Raw genomic sequence first — 22,445 nt, forward strand, 5'->3', positions numbered from 1 at the left:
TTCATGATTGTGTCCCACTTGTTGTTGATTCTTCACAAAAAAATACAGTTTTATATCTTTATGTTTGAAGCCTGAAATGTGGCAAAAGGTCGCAAAGTTCAAGGGGGCCGAATACTTTCGCAAGGCACTGTAATATAAACACCACCATCCAGGAAGGACATGGCGCCCTGCAATCCCCTCCCTCACTCTTATCATGGCCAGGTCGCAATTGTAAATGAGAACTTGTTCTCAACTTGCCTACCTGGTTAAATAAAGGTGAAATAAATAAAATGGTGCAGACTTGGCTTGGGACCAACGCAGGGTCTATTCCTGTTCTCACACACACACACACACACACACAACTTCCTACCCCATCCACTTCTGGTATCATAGTACAGTACCTCTATAGAGTAGAGAGTATTACTTTATTAATTCCAATTTGGGGAATTGTTTTATCCACAGTATGCATCAATGACTTACAAGGGCAGGACACACAACGATGACCAACACGCGATAAAAAAATGTATATTAATAAGACAAGGGCAACTGCACCATAGTATCCCTTAAATAGAGCGATTCAAAACGCCGTTTTCTACTCTGCCGGAAAACAAGCAACATTGCTTTAATAGGAAGACCTCAAAACAGTTGATCAATTTTAGAGGAGGTCTGTATCCATTTAAGCTCTTCTTGCAAAACTACATTGAACAAAATAGAAAGGCAACATGTAAAGTGTTGGTCCCATGTTTCATGAGCTGAAATAAGAGATCAAATGTTGTGCGCAAATATATTTACATCCATGTTAGTGAGCATTTCTCCTTTGCCAAGGTAATCCATCACAACACAATGCCACAACACCATTTTGTCACAACACAATGCCACAGATGTCTCAAGTTGAGGGATCATGCAATTGGCTTGCTTAACTACAGGAATGTCCACCAGAGCTGTTGCCAGAGAATTTAATGTTAATTTCTCTACCATTAATTAGCTGCCTCCAACGTTTTAGAGAATTTGGCATTTCGTCCAACTGGCCTCGCAACCACATGTAACGACCCCCCACAAGCCCAGGACCACATCCGGCTTCTTCACCTGCGGGATCGTCTGAGATCAGCCACCCAGACAGCTGATGAAACTGTGGGTTTGCACAACCATAGAATTTCTGTCACAAACTGTCTCAGGGAAGTTTATCTGCGTGCTCGTTGTCCTCACCAGGGTCTTGACCTGACTGCAGTTCGGCATCGTAACTGACTTCAGTGGGCAAATGCTCAACTTCTATTGCCACTGGCACGCTGAAGTGTGCTCTTCACGGATCAATACCGGTTTCAACTAGCAGACAGTATTTATGACGTTGTGTGGGCAAGTGGTTTGCTGATGTCAATGCATGCCCCATGGTGGCGAGGTTATGGTATGGGCAGGCATAAGCTACGGAAAATGAACACAACTGTATTTTATCAAATCGCAATTTGAATACACAGAAATACTGTGACAAGATCCTGAAGCCATTGTCGTGCCATTCATCCACTGCCATCACCTCATGTTTTATCATGATAATGCACAGCCCCATGTCGCAAGGATCTTTACACAATTCCTGGAAGCTGAAAATGTCCCAGTTCTTCCATGGCCTGCATAATCACCAGACATGTCACCAAAGAGCATGTTTGGGATGCTCTGGATTGACAGTGTGTTGCAGTTCCAGCCAATATCCATCAACTTTGCACTTCATTCATTGAAGAGGAGTGGGACAACATTCCACAATCAACAGCCTGATCAACTCTATGTGAAGGAGATCTGTCGCGCTGCATGAGGTAAATGGTGGTCACACCAGATACGGACTACTACGCCCTTACCTTTTTTTTTTTTTAGGTATCTGTGGTGAACATATGCATATTGGAATTCCCAGTCATGTGAAATCCATAGATTAGGGCCAAATGAATTTATTTCAATTTACTAATTTCCAGCAGCATACCACCCTGCATCCCACTGCTGGCTTGCTAATGAAGCTAAGCAGGGTTGGTCCTGGTTGGTCCCTGGATGGGAGACCAGATTCTGCTGAAAGTGGTGCTGGAGGGCCAGTAGGAGGCACTCTTTCCTCTGGTCTAAAAAAATAAAATATCCCAATACCCCACGGCAGTGATTGGGGACATTGCCCTGTGTAGGGTGCGGCCTTTCGGATGGGACGTTAAACGGGTGTCCTAAGTCTGTGGTCCCTAAAGATCCCATGGCATCGTAATCGTAGGAGTGTTAACCCCGATGTCCGGGCTAAATTCCCATTCTGGCCTTCATATCATCCCCAGCTTCCAATTGGCTCATTCATCCCCCCCCCCGTCCCCTGTAACTATTCCCAAGGTTGTTGCTGTAAATGAGAAGGTTCTCAGTCAACATACAGTGCCTTGCGAAAGTATTCGGCCCCCTTGAACTTTGCAACCTTTTGCCACATTTCAGGCTTCAAACATAAAGATATAAAACTGTATTTTTTTGTGAAGAATCAACAAGTGGGACACAATCATGAAGTGGAACGACATTTATTGGATATTTCAAACTTTTTTAACAAATCAAAAACTGAAAAATTGGGCGTGCAAAATTATTCAGCCCCCTTAAGTTAATACTTTGTAGCGCCACCTTTTGCTGCGATTACAGCTGTAAGTCGCTTGGGGTATGTCTCTATCAGTTTTGCACATCGAGAGACTGAAATTTTTTCCCATTCCTCCTTGCAAAACAGCTCGAGCTCAGTGAGGTTGGATGGAGAACATTTGTGAACAGCAGTTTTCAGTTCTTTCCACAGATTCTCGATTGGATTCAGGTCTGGACTTTGACTTGGCCATTCTAACACCTGGATATGTTTATTTTTGAACCATTCCATTGTAGATTTTGCTTTATGTTTTGGATCATTGTCTTGTTGGAAGACAAATCTCCGTCCCAGTCTCAGGTCTTTTGCAGACTCCATCAGGTTTTCTTCCAGAATGGTCCTGTATTTGGCTCCATCCATCTTCCCATCAATTTTAACCATCTTCCCTGTCCCTGCTGAAGAAAAGCAGGCCCAAACCATGATGCTGCCACCACCATGTTTGACAGTGGGGATGGTGTGTTCAGGGTGATGAGCTGTGTTGCTTTTACGCCAAACATAACGTTTTGCATTGTTGCCAAAAAGTTCAATTTTGGTTTCATCTGACCAGAGCACCTTCTTCCACATGTTTGGTGTGTCTCCCAGGTGGCTTGTGGCAAACTTTAAACGACACTTTTTATGGATATCTTTAAGAAATGGCTTTCTTCTTGCCACTCTTCCATAAAGGCCAGATTTGTGCAATATACGACTGATCGTTGTCCTATGGACAGAGTCTCCCACCTCAGCTGTAGATCTCTGCAGTTCATCCAGAGTGATCATGGGCCTCTTGGCTGCATCTCTGATCAGTCTTCTCCTTGTATGAGCTGAAAGTTTAGAGGGACGGCCAGGTCTTGGTAGATTTGCAGTGGTCTGATACTCCTTCCATTTCAATATTATCGCTTGCACAGTGCTCCTTGGGATGTTTAAAGCTTGGGAAATCTTTTTGTATCCAAATCCGGCTTTAAACTTCTTCACAACAGTATCTCGGACCTGCCTGGTGTGTTCCTTGTTCTTCATGATGCTCTCTGCGCTTTTGACGGACCTCTGAGACTATCACAGTGCAAGTGCATTTATACGGAGACTTGATTACACACAGGTGGATTGTATTTATCATCATTAGTCATTTAGGTCAACATTGGATCATTCAGAGATCCTCACTGAACTTCTGGAGAGAGTTTGCTGCACTGAAAGTAAAGGGGCTGAATAATTTTGCACGCCCAATTTTTCAGTTTTTGATTTGTTAAAAAGGTTTGAAATATCCAATAAATGTCGTTCCACTTCATGATTGTGTCCCACTTGTTGTTGATTCTTCACAAAAAAATACAGTTTTATATCTTTATGTTTGAAGCCTGAAATGTGGCAAAAGGTCGCAAAATTCAAGGGGGCCGAATACTTTCGCAAGGCACTGTACCTGGTAAAACACGGGACAAATAAAATCAAAATATGACCGTAACTCGTTGCGGTTATATTCTTGTTCAGTGTAATACATGCTGATGACATGCAAATGGAAAATCAAAACATCTGACCCATTTTGTAGATCGTACTGATTAACTGACTGCTCAGTGGGTGGCAAAATTCCAGGAACCTTCCCAAAATGCTCAGGTTTTCTAGAAATCCCAGTTGGAAGGAGGAAATCTGGAAACCTCCAACCAGACTTTTAGCAAAACATGGGACTTTTGTAAAGGTTCCTAGAATTTTGCAACCCTAGTTCAGTGCAAAAACATCTCCTGTACTGAAGCAGCTCTGTAGGTAAATAAAAAAGACAACCATTTCCCCCTTCTGAGTTCACACTTGGGTTCACCTTGAGAAATTGATGCAAACTTGAACTTGAAGTTGTCTTTGTTTTGATATCCTTCTCAGAATTGAAGAAATGAAAAGAAGGCCCTGTGTTCTGTGTAACAGTGAAACAACCCTCTTCAGAGCGCGTACTCAGACACACAGCCCCCCCCCCCCCCCCCCACACACACACAGTTCACTGTTAAAGCCCCTAAATCAAGCAGTGGTAGTGTTTTGGATTAGTTTCCTCAGTTTCCTCTAGCACTTCCTCAAGGTCCTGAGGGGGACTTTGACAGCTGGGGGGAGAAAGGAGGAGTTGCCTTGTCCACTCCCAACACACGAAGGTCTGGGATGAATTAACACGACTATCAGTAGGGGGGGGTTCCAGTTCTCGGGGGGGGGGGGGGGGGGGTAAAGAGGTGCTCTCCTGCAGCTGTTGTATCCCACCCAACACAATGCATGCACACACAACTCACTCCTTCAAGCATACTGCTGTGACAAGAACGGGGTCTTTCCTCATCCCTCTCCCTCAACAGGGGCCCTTTGACCCTCCAGCTGTAACCACACTGCAACTCATTCATAAATAACCCCTCGGACCACGCACGAGCGCGGGCACACGATTAATGAGCTCATGGCTTGGTTAAGTCACAGTTTAGTGATGGCGGTAGGATCACTCAGCACTATTCATGTGTAGAGCTGCAGACATGAAGTCCTATATGTTGTGTGATGGAGAACATTTACATCAGAAATAGATTGAGTTCACATAACCAGACAATGACAGATTAGGATTATTCTACACAAGAGTGTACAAAACACCTGTTCTTTCCATGACAGACTGACCAGGTGAATCCAGGTGAGAGCTAAGATCCCTTATTGATGTCACCTGTTAAATCCACTTCAAAATCAGTGTAGATGAAGGGGAGGAGACAGATTAAAATAAGGAGTTTTAAGTCGTGAGACATTGATTGTGTATGAATTGCCATTCAGAGGGTGAATGGGCAAGACAAAATGTTTAAGTGCCTTTGAACAGGGTATGGTAGCGGGTGCCAGACGCACCAGTTTGGCTGTGTCAAGAACTACAACGCTGATGGGCTTTTCACGCTCAACAGTTTGTGTGTATCAAGAACAGTCCACACACACAAAGGAGTCAACATGGGCCAGCATCCGTGTGGAACGCTTTTGTACACTCAGTGCATATTTGTACAGCTGCCTTAGATCATTGATGGCGCTCAACTCCAAACGTTTACGGAATCACTGGCCACTTTATTAAAGTGACAAGTGTTCGATTATTCATGTTTACATACTGCTTTACTGATCTCATATCTATATACTGTATTCTACTATACTTTATTTTAGTCAATACCACTCCAACATTGTTCGTCCTAATATTTCCTAATTACATTCTTTTACTTTCAGATGAGTACATTGTTAGATCCTACTGCACTGTTGGAGCTAGGAACACAAGCATTTCACTACACCCGCAATAACATCTGCTAAATATGTGTATGTGACCAATAAAATTGTGATTTGACTCCTTGTAGAGCGCCCCATGCCCTGGCGAATTGAGGCTGTTGAGGGCAAAAGGGGGTACAACTCAATATTAGGTGTTCCTAATGTTTTGTATAATCAGTGAATATTTGTACATCTACCTTAGGTCATTGGCGCTCAACTTCAAATGTTTATGATCTGACTGAATACTGCAATGGTGTTAGCAACAGCCTATTGTCACCTCTAGAACGTCACCCAGGGGTGTACTCACTAGGAACCAAACCGTAGAAACGGTGATGTACATACCTGAATTTCGTTGTAACATGTTTTCCGTTTGGAATAATAGTTTTGCAACAGTGGCCAACTAATGAATACAGCCCAACTTTACCACATCTGTTCTGTCAACACCCACATCCAATAAAAAAAACAAATCAAATCTGTCTCTTCTCAAAAGCATCGTTTCCTCTTAACTATACACTCCTCTTCCCCCTCTCAACACCATTAACACCCATCACTCCAAACTCTGCAGCCATTGCCCCTCCCCCAGATACAAAAAGGTTATTCCCACACCTCTCCCTACCCTACACACCCCACTCATTACCTACCCATTCCCAAAGTGTCTCTCATCCATTTCCAAAGTGCCTTACCTTTCCCAGACTCTAAGCCCCATCCCCTAAAAATGTTTCCCTTCCAAACGTGCACCCTATCCCTCCCAAAGTCTCCCCCCTACTCTCACCAGGTTCTTGAAGAGTGCGGTGACCTCCCTGGTGAAGACAGCCAGGTTCAGGAACCCAGTGGACACCTCGTTGTTGTCCTGGGTCAGGTGACTGTTCCCCAGGTTCTCCAGCACGTCGATGTACTGCTCCTTGTTCTCTGCGTGACCTAGAACCACAAACACACACTTAATTGTTGTTTCCATCCTATGCTGCCTTTTGAGTCATGTCATTTTACCAATGTGTCAGAGGAAACACCGTGAACCTGCCGGCCGTGTCAGCGTGCATGCGACACAGCCCGGTATCGCACCAGGATCTTTGGTAACGGAGCTATCACTGCGATGCAGAGCCTTACAGACCGCTGCACCACTCGGGAGGCCCTGAAACTTTATTTTGTTGAAATATAATTAGAGCTGAGAAATTAAGCTAATTGATTGCACCCAAATTGACCCTGTTAATTACCCAGAATCCAAAATTGGACTAAATTTCTTCCTACGATTGAGTAAGACATGAGGATTCCAGTAAAATTGTCAACACTCTACAGCAATCCCACCCCAACAACCAGTATGCAGTATCGGTTCTCTATTTTTGACAAGTTGTATGGAGCTGCAGCTTGGAGTATTGCTTCTTCAACCCTAATGCATTAACTGTGAATCTGGATGTTTCTTCCCCCCGTTCAGAGAAATTAGACATTGCATTATTTACCATAAATACATTTTATCCATTTTGCTGGTCTCTGTTTATTAACTTCTTCGATATAGGGGGCGCTCTTTTAATTTTTGGATAAAAAAAAACTTTCCCGTTTTAAACAAGATATTTTGTCACGAAAAGATGCTCGACTATGCATATAATTGACAGCTTTGGAAAGAAAACTCTGACGTTTCCAAATCTGCAAAGATATTATCTGTGAGTGCCACAGAACTGATGCTACAGGCGAAACCAAGATGAAATTTCAAACAGGAAATGCCCCAGATTTTGAATGCGCTTTGTTCCAATGTCTCCTTATATGGCTGTGAATGCGCAAGGAATGAGCCTACACTTTCTGTCATTTCCCCAAGGTGTCTGCAGCATTGTGACGTATTTGTAGGCATATCATTGGAAGATTGACCATAAGAGACTACATTTACCAGGTGCTCCGCTTGGTGTCCTCCGTTGCAATTATTGCGTAATCTCCAGCTGCGTGTATTTTACCATTTGCTTCAGAGGAGAAACCAAACTGCCACGAATGACTTATCATCGAATAGATATGTGAAAAACACCTTGAGGATTGATTCTAAACAACATTTGCCATGTTTCAGTCGATATTATGGAGTTAATTTGGAAAAAGGTTTGGCGTTGTAATGAATGAATTTTCGGGGTTTTTTCTTAGCCAAACGTGATGAACAAAACGGATCGATTTCTCCTACACAAATAATATTTTTGGAAAAACTGAACATTTGCTATCTAACAGAGTCTCCTCATTGAAAACATCAGAAGTTCTTCAAAGGTAAATGATTTTATTTGAATGCTTTTCTTGTTTTTGTGAAAATGTTGCCTGCTGAATGCTAGGCTTAATGCTATGCTAGCTATCAATACTCTTACACAAATGCTTGTGTAGCTATGGTTGAAAAGCATATTTTGAAAATCTGAGATTACAGGGTTGTTAACAAAAGGCTAAGCTTGTGAGTCAATATATTTATTTCATTTCATTTGTGATTTTCATGAATAGTTAACGTTGCGTTATGGTAATGAGCTTGAGGCTATAATTACGCTCCCGGATACGGGATTGCTCGACGCAACAGGTTAAAATGGATCACAATATTTTCTTTGCAACTTTGGGTAGAAAACCAATTGCTTTTGCTCATGAAGAAAGTAAATTGTGCTCAAGCCAGTTCCATAAAAGCAATATCCTTCTCTTAGCAACCTAATGCTTCAACCCAAATCACCTTAAAATAGTCCAACAAAGTCCAGCAGTTCTTTGAGAGGGCTATCCGTATGGTGTAATTTTCATTTAAAGATGTTTCTACAAGCCCAAAACTTTGATGGAGAAATGGGCCAGTGACTAAAATGTAACAATCCTAATAAAATACAATTATGAACCATTGCAATCCAGTCGTATGTTTTACAATACAATTTATTTTTATTTTTTATGGTTAAGTTAGTCTAGTCAGCTATCAAGGCCCGAATTCCAACCAGGCATGAGGTGCCCCCATTGATTGATTAGAAGCTCTCACTCTGATATATTAACATTTCTCTACTAGTCAAACTAAAACTGGAGAAAATGGCTCTCTCGTGATATACTGTCTGAGTCGGTCCAGCCAATAACGTTCTCAGTTCATCGCGCAGACAGGAATAAATCTCTCTCCGGGAAGGGTGGGGGTGTGTGTTTCATGATTAAGGACTCATGGTGTAATTGTAACAACATACAGGAATTCAAGTCCTTTTGTTCACCTGACCTAGAATTTGAAGTTGTACCCACTGTGACAATTAAAACCTAACTTAACCAGAAACCGTGGATAGATAACAGCATTCGCACAAAACTGAAAGTGCGAACCATCGCATTTAACCATGGCAAGGTGACTGGGAATTTTGCAGAATACAAACAATGTAGTCATTCCCTCCGCAAGGCAATCAAACAGGCAAAATGTTAGTAGAGACAAAGTGGAGTCGCAATTCACTGGCTCAGACATGTGGCGTTTGTAGCAGGGTCTACAGACAACCACAGACTACAAAAAGAAAACCAGCCTGATCGTGGACACCAACATCTTGCTTCCGGATAAACTAAACACCTTCTTAACCCGCTTTGAGGATAACAAAGTGCCACCGACACAGCCCACGACCAAGGGAATGCGGGCTCTCCTTCGCCGTGGCTTGCGTGAGTAAGCCATTTAAACGTGTTAACCCTCGCAAGGCTGCCAGCTCTGACAGAATCCCTAGACACATCTTCAGAACATTGCCTAGTTAAATAAAGGTTAAATAAAATTTAAAAAAGTAAAATGCACAGACCAGCTAGCTGGTGTGTTTACGGACATATTCAATCTCTCCCTATCCCAGTCCGCTGTCCCCACATGCTTCAAGATGGCCCCCACTGTTTCTGTACCCAAGAAAGCAAAGGTACCTGAACTAAATTACTATCGCCCCGTAACACTCACTTCTGTCATGAAGTGCTTGGAGAGACTAGTCAAGGATTACGTCACCTTACCGGTCACCCTAGACCTACATAAATTTGCTTACCGTCCCAATGGATCCACAGATGATGCACTCACCATCACACTTCCCTATCCCATCTGGACAAGAGGAATTCCTATGTAAGAATTATGTTAATTGACAACAGCTCAGCAAGTTCATTATTAAGCTCGAGGCCCTGGGTCTGAACACCGCCCTTCGCAACTGGGTCGTGGACTTCCAGACAGGCCTCCCCAAATGGTGAAGGTAGGAAACATCACCTCCACTTTGCAGATCCTTAACACTGGAACCCCACAAGGGTGCGTGCTCAGCCCCCTCCTGTACTCCCTGTTCACCCATGGCCGAGCACACCTCCAACTCAATCATCAAGTTTGCAGACGACAACAGTAGTGGGCTTGATTACCAGCAATGACGAGACAGCCATCAGGGAGGAGGGGATGGCTCTGGGAGTGTGGTGCCAGGAAAATAACCTCTCACTCAACAAACAAAGGTGATCGTGGACTTCAGAAAAAAGCAGAGGGACCAACCCCCTATCCACGTCAACGGGACCGCAGTGGAGAAGAGGAAAGCTTCAAGTTCCTCACCTGATATCACAGGAAGGCCAAAAAGATCAAAGGACAACAACCACCCAAGCCACTGCCTGTTCACCCACTATCATCCAGAAGGTTAGGTCAGTACAGGTGCATCAAAGCTGGGACGGAGAGACTGAAAAACAGCTTCTATCTCAAGGCCATCTGACCATTAAATAGCCATCACTAGCACATTAGAGGCTGCTGCCAATATACAGACTTGAAATCACCGGCCACTAATTAATGGAACACTAGTCACTTTAATAATGTTTACATATCTTGCATTCCTCATCTCATATGTTTATACCGTATTCTATGTCTTAGTCTATGCCTGACATTGCTCGTCCATACATTTATATATTCGTAATTAAATTCCTGTACTTAGATTTGTGTGTATTGGGTACATGTTGTGAAATTGTTAGATATTACTGCACTGTCGGAGCTAGAAAGACAAGCATTTTGCCACACCCGCAATAACATCTGCTGAACATGCGTATGTGACCAATAAAATGTTATTAGAGCACTGAGTACCAGGCCATTATCGATTAGCCGTTAGCAAGTTTGGTAGGCTACTAACCATCAACAGCATCAGAGCACAGTTTTGGAGGAGCCTAGTTACCGTGACTCAATGGTCACGTGGAATGTGACTGCGATCAATACTCATTACTGCCGGTGTGGCGGTAAGGTAACAGCCCTAGTCAGAACACTAATTCTACACTAAGCAAAATAACCAAAGTGAGAGAACGGAGTGGAAAAGCTTGGCGTTGGAAAGTCTGATTATTTATAACTGCGTCTGTTTAGTCTTCAGGGTCACTTCGTCCAGTGTAGGGTCTAACCTAACCCAGTGGTGCCAGGGCTCATAAAGAGATGTTATTAGGTCATGACCCAAAGGAAAGTGACCCCATATGCCCTTTCATACTACGGAGCCAAGCACAGCTATACTAGCTGCTGGAACAGTATTGATCAAAGCCAGCATAGTGTAGTTTGACAGCACAATTGTCTGAAATCGGTAATAGAAAACGTGTGCATGGGAGTTTGTGTCCCTGTGTGTGTGAGCCAATAACAAACATCTAACAAGCAACAGAATGCTGACTAATGTCCCTGGGGAAGATAATTAATGAGCTTTAAAACTCCAGCAAACCCATCTCTTCCCAACATACACAAACCACTGCATCCTGGCAAGAGCTGAGAGGAATAGGCCATTCTTGGTGGATGGGGTAAAGGGGGGGGGGGGGTTGGGGTGAGAGAGGAAAAATAGATTGGAGAGAAAAAAAAGGAATGGAAAGAGGATGGAGAGTCCGCCTAACCAACCACAAACTCAGCAAAAAAAGAAACGTCCCTTTTTCAGAACCCTGTCTCTCAAAGAATTCGTAAAAATCCAAATAACTTCACAGATACTCATTGTCAAGGGTTTAAACACCATTTCCCATGCTTGTTCAACGAACCATAAACAATTAATGAACATGCACCTGTGGAACGGTTGTTAACTTCTTTGGGGTACCCCCCCTTCTCAATTTCCGCCTAAAGACATACCCTAATCTAACTGCCTGTAGCTCAGGCCCAGAAGCAAGGATATGCATATTCTTGGTATCATTTGAAAGGAAACACTCTGAATTTTGTGGAAATGTGAATTGAATGTAGGAGAATATAACAATAGATCTGGTAGAAGAAAATACAAGGAAATAAACATACATTTTCTGTTTTGTATTGTTGCTGCATCATCTTTCAAATGGCCAAGAACAGCCAAACATACAGATAGGATGCTGTGGATGATTTGAATGAAGAACATAAGATGGCAACAATAGCTGAGCAAGGTTTTAGACAGATAACTTCAAAAATGAGCAAGCTACATGACATTGAGCATGAAGTCACCCAGGTGTCCCACACAAATGTAACCAAATGTACCCGTGGACGAATTGGTACAGTGATACATTTTGAAGGAAAGAACTATATACAAAATACATAAATGCTATTCTAACACACACCAAAAAAAAAAAAAAAAATTTAAAACAAAGGTTACTATTTACTCGGTCTCGCTTTCTCTATCAATTTCCTCTATAATTTGGGTTAAATCTGTATACCTAGACTGTTTTTAGCTTTTCCTGATTTAGTCGCCATAATTTAAAATATATAAACTAACTGAAAATGCTATTGACTATGTACTGCTATGCGTAACATGGCTCCGTCAAGTAGGATTTGCAATGGCGAATGAACCTGTCTTACGCCAGAGTTCACGACAAAGGCTGGTCTTCGAACGTATCACCATTACATATGCCGTTTACCTCAGCTCATTGGCTATCTTCCAAGCTAGATTTCAAGATGATCCGTGGTCATTGGGCCAAAATACAGTCAATCAATGATAGACCGGTCCAAGCATTGGTGCGCAATGAGGTCATTGCTTGGTGTCTTCAAATCGGTTTGTTTCGGTCAATACGTCCCGGGAAAAGAACCATCATGTGTTAGTAACAACCAGAGGATTGTAATGTTTATCCAGTCATGGTTGTTTTCATTTGTTTAGTGTGTGTAATTACCACGAACGCGTTGTCAAAGTTAAATGAGACGGAAATCACGACACAAGCAGTTTACAAATGTTTCGTGTTAGGCTATAAAAATAGATGTCATCAAACAAAACGAACATTCACTTCGTAGTTAGGACAGTTGGCATTGCCACCAGAGGAAGATCTTCAAAGGTAAGCTATTTATTTTATTGTTATTTCTGACTTTCGTGACGCTAATGCTTGGTTGGAAAATGCTAGCAATACTTGTGTGCGGGGAGCTGTCCTCAGAAAATTGCATAGTTTGCTTTCGCAGTAAAGCCTTTTTGAAATCACAGCGGCTGGATTAATAAGATGTTCATCTTTTAAATGATGTTATATATATGTATTTACAAGAATGTTTACTATAACAGATGGTGTATTTAGAATGTTAGCGCTCTGCAGTTTCACCGGATGTTTGTGCTGGTGGGACGTTAGTGCCTTAACCTCTAGCGTAGGTGAGACGCTAACAGCTTACAGACGGTAGGCAATTAAAGTCACAGTTGTTGAAAACTTAGGACACGAAGAGAGGCGTTCGACTGACTGAAAAAAAACACCAAAAGAAAGATGCCCAGGGTCCCTGCTCATCTGCGTGAATGTGCCTTAGGCATGCTGCAAGGAAGCATGAGGACTGCAGATGTGGCCAGGGCAATAAATTGCAATGTCCGTACTGTGAGGCGCCTAAGACAGCGCTACAGGGAGACAGGACGGACAGGTGATCGTCCTCGTAGTGGCAGACCACGTATAACACCTGCACAGGATTGGCACATCCGAACATCAAATCAAATTTTATTTGTCACATACACATGGTTAGCAGATGCGAGTGTAGCGAAATGCTTGTGCTTCTAGTTCCGACAATGCAGTAATAACCAACAAGTAATCTAGCTAACAATTCCAAAACTACTACCTTATAGACACAAGTGTAAGGGGATAAAGAATATGTACATAAAGATATATGAATGAGTGATGGTACAGAGCGGCATAGGCAAGATACAGTAGATGGTATTGAGTGCAGTATATACATATGAGATGAGTATGTAAACAAAGTGGCATAGTTAAAGTGGCTAGTGATACATGTATTACATAAAGATGCAGTAGATGATAGAGTACAGTATATACATATGAGATTAATAATGTAGGGTATGTAAACAGGATGGCAACAACAGCTGCCCGAGTTGCACCAGGAACGCACAATCCCTCCATCAGTGCTCATACTGTCCGCAATAATCGGAGAGAGGCTGGACTGAGGGCTTGTAGGCCTGTTGTAAGGCAGGTCCTCACCAGACATCACCAGCAACAACGTCACCTACGGGCACAAACCCACCGTCGCTGGACCAGACAGGACTGGCAAGAAGTGTTCTTCGCTGACGAGTCGCGGTTTTGTCTCACCAGGTGTGATGGTCGGATTCACCTTTATCGTTGAAGGAATGAGCGTTACACCGAGGCCTGTACTCTGGAGCGGGATCAATTTGGAGGTGGAGGGTCCGCTATGGTCTGGGGCGGTGTGTCACAGCATCAGACTGCCTGCAATGACAACAAGCTCAATCTCAACGCTGTGCCTTACAGGGAAGACATCCTCCTCCCTCATGTGGTACCTTTCCTGCAGGCTCATCCTGACATGACCCTCCAGCATGACCACCAGACATACTGCTCGTTCTGTACGTGATTTCCTGCAAGACAGGAATGTCAGTGTTCTGCCATGGCCACCGAAGAGCCCGGACCTCATTCCTATTGAGCACGTCTGGGACCTGTTGGATCAGAGGGTGAGGGCTAGGGTCATTCCCCCCCAGAAATGTCTGGGAACTTGCAGATGCTTGGTGGAAGAGTGGGGTAACATCTCACAGTAAGAACTGGCAAATCTGGTGCAGTCCATGAGGAGGAGATGCACAGCATTACTTAATGCAGCTGGTGGCCACACCAGATACTGACTGTTACTTTTGATTTTGATCCCCCCCTTTGTTCAGGGACACATTATTCCATTTGTTAGTCACATGTCTGTGGAACTTGTTCAGTTTATGTCTCAGTTGATGAATCTTGTTATGTTCATACAAATATTTACAAATGTTAAGTTTGCGGAAAATAAACACAGTTGACAGCGAGAGGACGTTTCTTTTTTTGCTGAGTTAATCAACACATCACACGTGAACATCATGGCTGATTGAGCGGTTCTGAATCAGCCAGCCACTAACAACGAAAAGGAAGAGGGGGGGCCCCCCCTTAGCCTTAGTGGAATGGAACAGCCCCATAAGTATCCAGTTAATGAAGTCCTCCAGCGATGTTTGAACTTTTACTGTTGAAAAGAGATATCCCAAGTATAAATATAGTAAAGTACACACACTGAAGCAGTGACATTCCAAGTCGGAAACTCTGGCATCTTTCTAGCGCTCCGACATTCAGACCTGAAGATCAAGTCATGACTTGACCAGGCGCGCGAGGTTGAGCACAATTTCACACATTCAAAGAGTAATGCCTTATCAGAGTTGGTCTGATTGGAAGTTGTGATGTCGTCAGCCTCCACCTTTGCTTGAGGAACAATAGAGGAGCCAGAGAAAAAGAGGAAAGTCCCACCCCCCCCCCCCCACTTGTGCCATGTCATGACATACCTAGACCACCTATTGAGATGTGCCTTTGATTTAAATAAATTAGGTGAAAATGAGACTGGAGTGCCACATTAAGAGGGGGAGAGAAAGTGGGTGTTGAGATGGGGTGGGGGAGAATAGTGGAGTTGGGGTCTCAACTGCTGAACTCCCATCTCCCAACTTTGGCTCACTGACTTACATCTGACAGTTAAACCCCCAAAATGGAAACCAGAATATTTCAGAGTTTGGAAAAGTTCAAAAACAAGTAACTTTTTAGATTGGCATCCAAGACTCATTTTGAAATCGAAACTCCATCCAAGTTTACTGATGCTGCTGTTCAACTTCATGTTAGCATTGCGAAACTGGTGAGTAATTGTTTGGTCACATCAAAGTATGAAGCAAAGTTTCTTCAAAAAGGTGCCAGAATCAGACATAGAAGCTTCTACAGTATTCTTCATAGCTGGACAATCTTCATAGCTAGACAATATCAGCATGCCAAACTGGTGGGTGACTTGATCATTCTAACCATCCTGCCAACAAAGCAACTATATTATAAGCCAAAGTGTGTGGTAGGTGGACAGTGGGGCACACACACTGGTGTGCACACACACGGGGGCGCCCTACTTGACCTCTAGAGTCTGGTGTCTGAACTAAACAGTGTCAGTCAAACAGCTAACATTGAGCCCATTGTCAAACACACACTGTCATTAGTCTCAGACCACAGGAGGCTGCTGATAATAATGGCTGGAATGGCATCAAACACTTGGAAACCATGGAAACCATGCGTTGGACATAATCGTTACCATTCCATAAATTCCGCTCCAGTTATAAGCATAAGCTCGTTCGCCCCAATTAAGGTGCCACCAACCTCCTGTGTCTCAGACAGACAGGAGTGGCTCAGCTAACACGTCCCATACAATGTCAGCGTCGGGTTTCATCAACAAACACGTGAACCATAATAAGACCTCATCCCACACCCAAGTCTCTTATTAAAGCCTGCAGTTATTTTTTAATATGCATTGGGTGTTTGTAATACAGTGTGTGTGTGTGTGTGTGTGGCGAGGAGCCACTTACTGATTCCAGAGCTGTGAATAGCCTTGACCATCTTCTTCATCCTCTGTAAGGTGTTCTGGTCCATATCCATTGACTGCAACACAGAGAGAGAAGAAGAGTTAATGAAACATCCACCGAGTGTGAAAAACATTAAGAACACCTGCTCTTTCCATGACAGACTGACCAGGTGAAAGATGTGATCCTTTAATGTCACTTGCTAAATCCACTTCAAATCAGCGTAGATGACAGGTTAAAGAAGGATTTTTAAATCCTCTAGACAATTGAGACATGGATTGTGTATGTATTGCCATTCAGAGGGTGAATGGGCAAGACTAAATATTTAAGTGCATTTGAACGGGGTATGGTAGTAGGTGCACCGGTTTGTATCAAGAACCGCAACGCTCCTGGGTTTTTCCACACTCAACAGTTTCCTGTGTGAATCAAGAATAGTCCACAATAGAGGTCGACCGATTATGATTTTTCAACGCCGATACCGATTGGAGGGTCAAATAAAGCCGATAACTATTCAAATCGGTCGATTTTTATTTGTTTATTTGTAATAATGACAATTACAACAATACTGAATGAACACTTTTTAACTTAATATAATACATCAATAAAAATCTATTTAGCCTCAAATAAATAATGAAACATGTTCAATTTGGTTTAAATAATACAAAAACAAAGTGTTGGAGAAGAAAGTAAAAGTACAATATGTGCCATGTAAGAAAGCTAACGTTTGAGTTCCTTGCTCAGAACATGAGAACATATGAAAGTTGGTGGTTCCTTTTAACATGAGACTTCAATATTCCAAGTTAAGAGGTTTTAGGTTGTAGTTAATATAGTATTTATAGGACTATTTCTCTCTATACCATTTGTAATTAATATACCTTTGACTATTGGATGTTCTTATAGGCACTATAGTATTGCCAGTGTAACAGTATAGCTTCCATCTCTCTCCTCGCTCCTACCTGGGCTCGAACCAGGAACACATCGACAACAGCCACACTCGAAGCAGTGTTACCCATGCAGAGCAAAGGGAACAACTACTAAGTCTGAGAGCGAGTGACGTTTGAAACGCTATTAGCGAGCACCCCGCTAATTAGCTAGGCATTTCACATCGGTTACACCAGCCATTAGGCTAATAGGCTTGAAGTCATAATCAGCCCTGTGCTGCGAAGAGCTGCTGGCAAAACGCACGAAAGTGCTGTTTCAATGAATGCTTACGAGCCTGCTGCTGCCTACCATCGCTCACTCAGACTGCTCTATCAAATCATAGACTTAATTATAACACACAGAAATACGAGCCTTTGGTCATTAATATGGTCGAATCCGGAAACTATCATTTCGTAAAAACAAAATGTTTATTATTTCAGTGAAATACGGAACCGTTCTGTATTTTATCTAACAGGTGGCATCCCTAAGTCTAAATATTCTTGTTACATTGCACAACCTTCAATGTTATGTCATAATTATGTAAAATTCTGGCAAATTAGTTTGCAATGAGCCAGGCTGCCTAAACTATACCCCGACTCTGCATGGAAGAGAATTTACAATTTAACCTGGTTAATATTGCCTGCTAACCTGGATTTCTTTTAGCTAAATATGCAGGTTTAAAAATATATACTTCTGTGTATTGATTTTAAGAAAGGCATTGGTGTTTATGGTTAGGTACAGTCGTCCAATGATAGCGCATTTTTGAAAAAAAGCACATTTGTTAAATCATCCCCCTGCGTTGCCTCGATTATATGCAACGCAGGACACGCTAGATAAACTAGTAATATCATCAACCATGAGTAGTTATAACTAGTGATTATGATTGATTGATTGTTTGTTTTTTATAAGATAAGTTTAATGCTAGCTAGCAACTTACCTTGGCTTACTGCATTCGCATAACAAGCAGTCTCCTCGTGGAGTGCAACGAGAGGCAGGTGGTTATAGCGTTGGACTAGTTAACTGTAAGGTTGCAAGATTGGCTCCCCCGAGCTGACAAGGTGAACATCTGTCGTTCTGCCCCTGAACAAGGCAGTTAACCCACCGTTTCTAGGCCATCATTGAAAATAAGAATGTGTTCTTAACTGACTTTCCTAGTTAAATAAGGTATAAATAAATAAATAAACTTGAAATCGGCCCTAATTAAATCGGCCATTCCGATTAATCGGTCGACCTCAAGTCCAAAACTGAAAGGACATCCAGCCAACTTGACACAACTGTGGGGAGCATTGGAGTTAACATGGGCCAGCATCCCTGTGGAACACTTTCCATACCCAGATGAATGGAGGCTGCTCTGAGGGCAAAAGGGGGTGCAAGTCAATGTTTTGCACAGTGTATAGTGTCATATTGACTCCCGTCCATTAGTAGCAGAAGGTTTTAGGAAGACAAAGGCAGATCATTCCTATGGGGTAAATCCTAACTTGAGATCTGCCTACGCATGCAAATCTGGCTTTGACATAGTTACATGCGCAGACAGATGCATTGATGTCAATGGGAGATCGGAGCAAAATTGTCAACATTACGCCACAGACTTCAAGTTAGAATTTCACCTAGTAGAACTGACAAAGGGCAACAGTGAAAGAAATGTAACCTGTCAGACCGTCTATAGGAAAACCGCAATTCTTTGACTGTCTAGCAGCGATCATGGTGACCCAGAAGTTCCCACGCCGTGACTAACTTTGCATTAACAGGTGAATCAGTGGTTAATCCGTCTAGCACCACCACGCTTGTCATCATTGGGCTGATGATGTCTCTCAGGCACCAACCACACCTGTCGTTTTTCAGGTTCACCACCCTGACGTGCGTCAACATGTAGCTTCACTCTACTCTGTTTGCTTAAGAACAGGGGGTATTCAAATCTTACCCTACGAGACCTGGAGTACTGCTGATGACCTGTTCTACCTGATCGTTCATTACACCCACCTGGTGGCCCAGGTCTAAATCAGTCCCTGAGGGGGAAGAGTGGGGGGGAGCAGTTGAACTGGCTTTGAGTTACAGACGTGAATTTTAAAGAACCTAGCTAGCTACATGACACTCCTTTGGCACCAAAATAGTTGATATATTACAGCTAACTGGACCAGTCGTGGTTAGTGTTTATATAGCCTAACAGCCCTTCTCTTGTCTTATTTGTCTAATGAAAAAAAGTGCATGGGACTGTAAACATGTATGGAAATGTATGGAGAGGCTTAGAAAATGGAGTAACTCCTCCCGTACTTTCCACCGTTTCACAGTCAACCTCCGAGCAAGTGGGCGGGGCCAAGCTGGAGTCAGGGCAAGACTGTGGTCAAAGTGAAAATGTAATGTCAACCTATTACACGTCGATGTCAAATCTGTTGACTTAAGTGTAAAAGGGTTAAGGTGATGGCTCCATTCCAATATGAGGTCATGTCACCGTCTAACAAAAGGAATAACCTTATTGAAACCTCTCCTTGTACACAGTGTCCATGTACAGGTCAGACCACCGCGGTGCAGTTCCAGCACACCCTGTTTAGGCTCAATCAAAGGCTTGTTACGCTGCCTAACCCCCAGTGCAGTGTTTCCCGACCCTGGTCCTAGAGTACCCCCCCCCCCCCCAACAGTACACATTTTCATTGTAGCCCTGGACAAGCACACCTGATTCAACTTGTCAATTAATCTTCAAGCTCTCAATGAGTTGAATGAGGTGTTTGTCCAGTGCTACAACGTGTACTGTTGGGGTTACTCGAGGACCAGGGTTGGGAAACACTGCCCTAGTGTGCGTATAGCATAAAACCTGAGATTCTGAGGATCAGACCCTGTCATTCACCCCTGCTGTGGTCTGTCTGCAGCATTGAATACACACACACTCACAACAATTCCCTATACTCTTGAGAAGAGCAAAACGGTTACACCCATAAATAAAACGGTTAACATTGACACGGACTGGGTGTATGCTCAACAAACAATGCCATCTTTCCTCTATTCTATTGTATGTTTCGCAAACCTTGGACACGTCACGATCATTATAGCAGTTCCCGGCTTTGGTGTGTGTGTGCGCTAAGTGCCTTTATGGGTGTGTGACTGTGTGCATCCGTACTACATGTCTGTATGCGCGTGTGTGTCAGCCTAGCAACATTTTAGAGAGGCCCCAATCTTGGCGGTGTAGAGGAAATCGAAGCCTATGCAGCCTGAATGGAGAAAGTTTTAGGTACGAACCGTTTAACGAGGCATGCAAATGTTTTGCCAGCTGCATATAATTCATTTGGACGGGAAATGACTCAATTTCGCCATCTGCTGGCCTTTGAGCTAAGGCTATATTGGCTATAGCCAATGCAAGACAAAGCTCAGCGTGCTGCTGTAGCTTTTGAATTCATTTATGTTACTTAACCTTTAACTACGCAAATCAGTCAGTTAAGAACAAATTCTTATTTACAATGACGACCTACACCGACCAAACCCCGGACGACGCTGGGCTAATTGTGCGCCGCCCTATGGGACTCCCAATCACGGCCGGTTGCGATACAGCCTGGATTCGAACCAGGGTGTCTGTAGCGACGCCTCTAGCACTGAGATGCAGTGCCTTAGATCGCTGCGCCACTCGGGAGCTTAGTTCAGGGTTCCCAAACGTTGGTCCTGCCCCCGATTCAAATAACCAAAGTTATAGTGAGTTGGTTATTTAAATCAGCGGTGTTGCGTAAGGGTAAAATACATTTATACAGTCTACTTTTAAAAATGACAAAGTGAACTTGGCAAAACTGTTTCGCTTGGCTAGTTTACTCACTGGAGGTTCGTCTACCTATCGGTTCACCTCCCACCACTAACTGTCAACAACAAGTTACCTGTAGACAGGTAAACAATAGTGCGCACTGAAACCCCCCCCCAGCTCACCTCTTCGACTGCCGAAACAGTGTTCCGACATTCACTCATTTTGGACTGAAAAATCGAGGTAGTCGGTGATGCCAAGTCCTCGTTTGTCAGAGCAACAAAGTCCGAAATGCTGATATGCTCCGGCATGTTGCTCTCCAAGTAAAAAGGTCCAACTGAAGACATTTAAAAGGTCGTTAAAGTTTCAAACACGCATGTTTCCGCTGGAAATGCACTGGTTCTCCTTTGTGGAAAAGGTAAAATTACCCGCGACAGCATTCCCACGCTCACAACTATATGAGTGAAAGTTGATGGTGGTCCGATTTTTCCTCACACTGCGGTGCAATTCGAGTGAGGTCCACTGCTGACTACAGTATGATAGCAGCACTAAAGATGACGTCACTTTCAAATGGCTTTAAGAAAAACCTTCCAAATAAAAAGTCCACATTTCAAAACATTGCAAAGTGGATAACTGTTTCAAAATATATTACATTTTTATCAATGTCGATTTTGTTGTGAATGCAAAAAAATTACATAATTTAAAAAAATACAATGTCGAGACTGGTATTGACAATATTGGGTTTATAGCGAAAAAACGTTTATTTGTGCAGATGTAAATGCGGGGTTGGGAGCAGTCAGTAGGGTCTGTAGAATCTATACATGGTGTCATTTCATGGGACGCTGAAGACTACGCAGTGTTGCTAGTCTTTTACTACACCCATTCCATAGGCCACAACGCAAATCACTTTTAATATGAAATACATATTGGCTTATAGTGAAAAACATATTATTTCTGTCGATGTAAAAGTGGGGTTGGGAGTTTAGAATACAGTGATCTGCATCATGGCCTATGGAATGGGTGTCGTAAAAGGCCAGTAACACTCCGTATTATTCAGAGCCCCATGAAATGACACCATATATACATTCTACAGACCTACTGAGTAATCCAAACCCCACTTTGACATCGGCACATAAGTCGTTTTTTTCTCTCTCTATAAACCAATATGTAATTCATATGCAGTGTATTGCATTGCAGTGAATGAAGTGGGTGAAGTAAGGACTCACCAGCACTCTGTATTAAACCCATTGCCCAACAGAATAGACCAATTACATTTTTGTACACTCTATTGAGTAATTCCAATTACATATATTTGTATTTTATTAAAAGTGCATTT

General features: G+C 42.9%; 1 protein-coding gene across 6 annotated transcripts in view; it reads right to left on the bottom strand.

The window, feature by feature from the left end:
* The window catches only part of asap3 (ArfGAP with SH3 domain, ankyrin repeat and PH domain 3), a 55,462-nt gene extending 33,818 nt beyond the window's left edge, over window positions 1-21,644 (bottom strand). For 5 of the 6 annotated variants that reach the window (XR_005039448.1, XM_021584396.2, XM_036962246.1 and 2 more), the window contains exons 1-3: window positions 21,295-21,644; window positions 16,477-16,549; window positions 6,579-6,724 (exon numbers count right to left, since the gene is read on the bottom strand). Coding sequence is in view for 5 of the 6 variants with exons in the window: in XM_021584396.2 (XP_021440071.1) it covers window positions 6,579-6,724; window positions 16,477-16,549; window positions 21,295-21,456 (381 nt within the window). In the remaining variant the exon portion in view is untranslated. The remainder of the gene's footprint in view (window positions 1-6,578; window positions 6,725-16,476; window positions 16,550-21,294) is intronic. The other variant, XM_036962245.1, reaches the window with a different exon arrangement.
* Window positions 21,645-22,445: the final 801 nt, after the last annotated feature.

The sequence above is a fragment of the Oncorhynchus mykiss genome, chromosome 25 (genome assembly GCF_013265735.2).
Source record: "Oncorhynchus mykiss isolate Arlee chromosome 25, USDA_OmykA_1.1, whole genome shotgun sequence".
Taxonomy (NCBI): Eukaryota; Metazoa; Chordata; class Actinopteri; order Salmoniformes; family Salmonidae; genus Oncorhynchus; species Oncorhynchus mykiss.